Raw genomic sequence first — 5,876 nt, 5'->3', positions numbered from 1 at the left:
TAGTTCAGTTCATTTAATAAATTAGAAATAGACCCTTACCCAATTGTTAAACCTAGAGCTGATCACACTAAGGCCGGCCCGATTTTGGGCTAAATTTTCCGGTTCGATTTTTAAAAAGTTTGGACAGGTTTGGGAAATGGATTTTTTTGCATTTTTTGTTAATTTTTTTTGGCTCGACTCGAAATTGGCCCAAAAAGCCCGTATGTCCCGACTAGTTTGGGCGGGTTTGGGCACACGTTTTCCGGCCCCAAAGCTTGGCCCGACCCGGTCCGACCTGAGAAATGTGCAAATTTTTTTACCTCGGCTCGGCCCGAACCCAGCCCGCTCCGCCCATTGATCACCTCTAGACCCCATTTTCTTGACTCTAACCAGGCATGACGAAATTACTCCCTCCTTAGATGACAGAATTACCATCATGTCCTTTGAGTAACATGAATTGTTACTCAAATTGAGCAGCTTAGATATTCTCTTAAAAAAAATAAAAATAAAAATAATAAATGGAGGTTTAAGAGGAGGACTGGAGGATAATACCTGGGTACTCAACTATTTGTTCTGGAGTAGCCTTTCTCCTTGATTCAGCGCCCTTAGCAGTAGTATCAGTTTCAGACTCTGCTTCAGGTTATTTCTTCCCATTTTAGTTTACCCATCAATTTCTTATAATTATCTTTAATTTTTGTTGTTAGGTTAAATTAATTGATAATGTAATTATGACACTGTAGAACACAAGCCAAATTGAGGATTTGGGACAATTTCAAAGTTTTCCAGATTGCCCAGAAATTGAATTCGGTCACTCGTTAGGTAAGTGCTTGTTTTATTGCTTAATTCTTCGAATTTACTTTTTTTTAAAAAAAAAAAAAAAATCAGATATGATGTATATTCATGAGAACTAATGGGTTTTTAAGAAAACTATGTATTAGGGTCTTATCTTCTTAGTTTTAGCTGATAAATGATGCAAATTATTGGGTTATATTATTGTGTTTAAATTTTGTGTATTCTTCAGTTTTGTAGAAGATCTTGTTGTGAAAATGCCAGCAATCGTTTCTTCGCGCTTGCTTATTCTAGTGGGGGAGTCCTTACCATTTGGTAGATTGTTACATGTTTCTAGGAATGCTTGTTATTATCACCGAAACGTGCGATTTCTTAGTAGGTATAGGCATGATAATGGCCCTCTTACTCTTGCCACCCTCGGGTTTAGAGATTCAAGAGCAAGTAAAGAGAGTGAAGTAGATAAAGTTAGAGATACAAGAACAAGTAAAGGCAGTGAAGTAGATAGTTTTGGTCAGTTGAACCCTGCATTTGAAGTGCCTAAACGGAAAGCTAAGACAGTTCGCGATAAGGAAACTGTTGTGAAAGATTGTTTAGAAATTGAGGGAGCTCCATTTGCTGCTAACTCGTTTACTGAGATTGGACTTCCACCTTTGTTGTTAAAGAGATTAGAGGAGGAAGGGTTTACAGTTCCTACTGATGTCCAGTCGACTGCAGTTCCGACTGTTTTGAAGGGGCATGATGTCGTGATCCAATCGTACACTGGTTCTGGGAAAACACTTGCGTATCTTCTTCCAATACTGTCTGAAGTAGGCCCATTAAAGAAGCAATCTGCCACTAAAGAGGATCCTGGAAAGAAGAAAGATGTGGAAGCAGTTATTGTGGCTCCTTCTAGGGAGCTGGGAATGCAAATAGTGAGGGAGGTTGAGAAGCTCTTGGGACCTGCAGACAAGAGAATGGTTCAACAGCTAGTAGGGGGTGCTAATAGATCGAGGCAGGAGGAAGCGCTTAAGAAAAATAAGCCTGCTATTGTTGTTGGTACGCCAGGTCGCATAGCTGAGATTAGTGCAGCTGGGAAGCTTCATACCCATGGTTGCCGGTTTTTGGTGTTAGACGAAGTAGATGAACTTCTGGCGTTCAACTTCCGTGAAGATATGCACAGGATCCTGGAACATGTTGGAAAGAAGAGGTCAACGGTGGCTTCCCAACATGGAAATAGCCCCCGAGTTGAACGTCAGACCATTATGGTGTCTGCAACTATGCCAATTTCAGTAGTAAGAGCAGCTATGAGCTGGGGAAGAGACCCACTTCTAGTCAGAGCTAAAAGTATAAGCCCAATTGATTCAGCCTCAACATCTGGCCCTGTGACCGTGGCAAACTCTAAATCTTCATCAGACAAGAATTCACCATCTCAAGCATCATCAGAGAGCTTACCCCCACTTCTGAAGCATTATTACTGCACTGCTAGGTTACAGCACAAGGTTGACACATTGAGGAGATGTGTCCATGCCCTTGATGCCAAGTTCGTTATAGTATTCATGAACTTGAATAGACAGCTGAAGGACACTGTACATAAGCTAGAGGCTCGTGGAATAAATGCAGCAGAACTTCATGGGGATCTCAATAAGCTCACTCGATCAACTGTGCTTAAGAAATTTAAAAACGGAGAGTTGAGAATACTCGTGACAAATGAGCTGGCTGCAAGAGGTTTAGATATTGCAGAATGTGATCTTGTTGTGAATTTCGACTTGCCCACAGACTCAATTCACTATGCACATCGAGCTGGAAGGACTGGAAGGCTTGGCAGGAAGGGTGTTGTGGTTAGCATATGTGAACAGCACGAAGTTTTTGTGATGAAAAAAATTCAAAAGCAGCTTGGGGTGGCCATTCATCCTTGTAATTTTGTTGAGGGTAAACTTATTCAAGAAGAGGAGGAGAAGCACTGAGAGATGAAGAAAAAAAGCAAGATGAATTTTGTTTGTATGCCTCTCTGTTAAGTGAGCTGAAGAATATTGGCTTTCATTCATATGTAGTTTGTATACCTCTTTGAAATATGAAGGGCTACGGTATTTTCCTCTTCAATTGATATTCCTTTCCAACATTATTAGGTTTTTGTGTTTATACAGAGAAATATAATAGATTTTTATTGATTAATTTCAGTCTTACAAAATTCTCTATTCAAGTATATCACTATACTGCAAATAAAGTTCATACACAGTTACCACACAGAAAAAGACCAAGCCTTTTTAAGGATTTTTATCCTGCATATGCAGAAATGCTGTGGATTCCATTCTAGAAATCTGTTATTTGATTAAAAGAAATCTAGAAATCGTAGAATGCAAAAGACATGGATTGATTCCATGTAATGGTAAATTACTCCTGAAAGTCATGTACTTGGTCTGATCTTCCTATGTTGCAAAACCAAGAGAATTGGTGGCAAGGAGACTAGAACATCTTCTGTTGCGCTGCTGCAGCTTCTGTTGCATCTTATAGTGTTATTTTTCTATTAGGCGAATTAGACTAAAATTTTCTGCTGTGATTGACATTCATTTAGGTGTGTATTCTAATCTAAAACAATAAACAATCCATACTTTTTTGGATTCTAAACTCGAGTTATTCATCCATCTAATAACATCTACAATAAGTTCATTCCAACCTAAAGTCTTAAAGACAAATTTTAACTCTGCTTGTCAATAAATAGAGGTAACAATGAAATAGATTAAGATATGACACTAAAGAATAGAGGAAGTCAAGGCATAATTCATGAAAACAGTATGTATAATGAAAAATTTTGAACCATAGTCATTCAATCATTCACCAATGGATTGTAATCGCATAAATATTTCATGAAAAGATGTTGGAGTTGATCCTTGTATCTTATATTCTTGTTACCCTACCATTCTTGTCTCTCTCACTTGTGTGTGTTATTTATTTTCTTGAAACTTCCTTTGTGGAGATAACACCTCTACGAAATGGTTTCATGATTTCACGTATTGTACGTGTTTAGGCTCTGTTATGTTCACCTTATTTTCATTTATATCAAGAAAAATTAGTTTTAGAAAATAAGTTCTTATAGGGTTAATATGGGCTATCCAATTTCAATTTACAAGTAGAATAACTTATAAATAAGGTCTAATAAGTATATAAGTTTAGGTAAGTTGAATAGAACACAACCTTAATTAATGTTATGATGTTATCGATCATATCACCCAGTACAAGTAGGATTTACAACAAGGTTAAAGTGTTAGCTACAGGCCAATAAGGCTAGAATTCACATGATCTTTCCCTTGCTATTCTTAAAATTGCGATATTTTGTTTACAACAACAATCAAAGCCCTAATCCCAAAAATAAGATTGGCTAATGAACCTATAATAATTTATCTCCTATGTAGGGATGGCAGTGGATCGGGTTAAATGGAAGACTTGTCCCATCACCGCCCAATTGGGGCGGGGATCGAGGGAGCGGGTGGGGAGCAGGAATGTGTATAATATGTGTACCCGTCACGGGTGATGGAGCGGGTTTGAATTTAGAGTAGACCTCGTCCCGTATCCACCTCGCCCCGTACCCGTCTTATACCCGCACCATATTTCCTTTAGAAGAGTTTAACATTTATAAAATTTGATACCCACTAAGGCCCAATAAGCTTGAATAGTAAAAGGGCATATTCTTAGATGCACAATGCACCACTCATCAAATATCCCCTTTCATACACCAACACACACAACTGGACTACTAGTATATAATCCCTCCGTTTTTTAAATACTTGCTCCATTTCTATTTTTTGCACTATTCATTTGTCCTACTTTGACTAATGCTTGTGATTTATACATAAGAAAAAATATAGTCTTGTGGGTACTTGTCGGAATCATCTCATTGAATAGATTATTAATTTTTAATTGTTAGAATTTATACTTATTGATAATTAAAGATTGATCAAAGATTAGCATCGACATGCGTGTCCAAGAGAAATGGAGCAAGTATATAAAAACGAAGGGTGTATTACTTCATCTCCTTCCTTCAATCTTCTTCCTATTTCATTTCTTTCCTTAATTCTTCATTTTTACATAAATTTTTCGCTCTTTTCAAATTTCTTTACTTGAGTCTTAATTTTGGTTGACATTTTCTTTCTCCATTGTGTTTAACATTATTTTGTTCTTTTAAGATTTTCTCTCTCCTCCATTTTTTGTATTTTCGTTATTCGTGATGGATTTAATTGGAATGTGGAAGAGATTGTTAATATAAGTTAGTTTATGTTCTTGATTTGTAAATTGGTTTAATTGGTTATATTTTCTGAATTTATAATTGATATTGCATATATAATTTTTAGGTATTATGTCAATTTGTAATAGATGATGAACACAAATTGATTATAGTACTTTTCTCTTCACTTTTCTATTCTATAATAATAGTGAGTAGCCCGGGCCCCGAGTTGCTACTGTTGTAGACGTGCAAATGTGTAATCGATAAAGTTTTTAAAACACTTTTTAAAATTGTATAATAATTATTATTGTCAAACTAAAATTGAGTTTTTTTTAGTATATTTTATTTAAATTGAATCTTGTGGTTTGCACTTATATAATTTTTTTTTAACATTTTAATAATATACTTGATAATTGGCTTAGATGGTGAAATGGTTATTCTTGTTGTAAGAGATTGAGGGTTCGATCCCCCTTATCCTTATGTTTTTATATTCAATAATGTTGGTTGCTTGGGTGATGTGGCATCATGAGACATTGAGAAGATGACGTGGCGCAATAAAAAAGGGACTGCGTGGCACATTGACGTTCTTAGGGAGGGTTTCTAAACGGAGGGTTGCGAGATATATGGGGTTGTCTCGCAGGGGCATCAACGTCCTTTAACATGTTTTTTGAATTTTGCCAGCTTGTGTTCCCATTTCGAGGTAAAAGCATCCCATAATGAAAAAAGTCTGACTTGTCCCTTTCTTTTGCAGTAGCTCGGTGTTTGTGCCTGTTCGCATTTCCGTCTCCCTCTTTCTTTCTTTCTCATTCATTCTTTGTGTTACCTCATTATTTCTTTCTCTCTCTTCGACGAAGACGAAGACGTTCCTTCTCCTTCAAGATCACTGAGAGGTTCTCATCGTTTCGTTCCA

The 5,876-nt window shown here is 36.9% G+C and overlaps 1 protein-coding gene across 1 annotated transcript; it reads left to right on the top strand.

Moving 5' to 3' along the window:
- The first annotated feature begins 468 nt into the window (after window positions 1–468).
- Window positions 469–2,919, top strand: LOC145638889 (DEAD-box ATP-dependent RNA helicase 47A-like). Its single transcript, XM_081689944.1, has 3 exons — window positions 469–618; window positions 720–798; window positions 1,001–2,919. The coding sequence occupies exon 3, from the start codon at window positions 1,026–1,028 to the stop codon at window positions 2,709–2,711; it is 1,686 nt and encodes a 561-aa protein (XP_081546070.1). The 5' UTR covers window positions 469–618; window positions 720–798; window positions 1,001–1,025; the 3' UTR covers window positions 2,712–2,919.
- The last annotated feature ends 2,957 nt before the right edge of the window (window positions 2,920–5,876 follow it).

Source organism: Chenopodium album, chromosome 7 (genome assembly GCF_948465745.1).
Source record: "Chenopodium album chromosome 7, dcCheAlbu1.1, whole genome shotgun sequence".
In the NCBI taxonomy this organism is placed as follows: Eukaryota; Viridiplantae; Streptophyta; class Magnoliopsida; order Caryophyllales; family Amaranthaceae; genus Chenopodium; species Chenopodium album.
The sequence above is the reverse complement of the archived record's forward strand: the minus strand, read 5'-3'. Positions and strand labels throughout refer to the sequence as shown.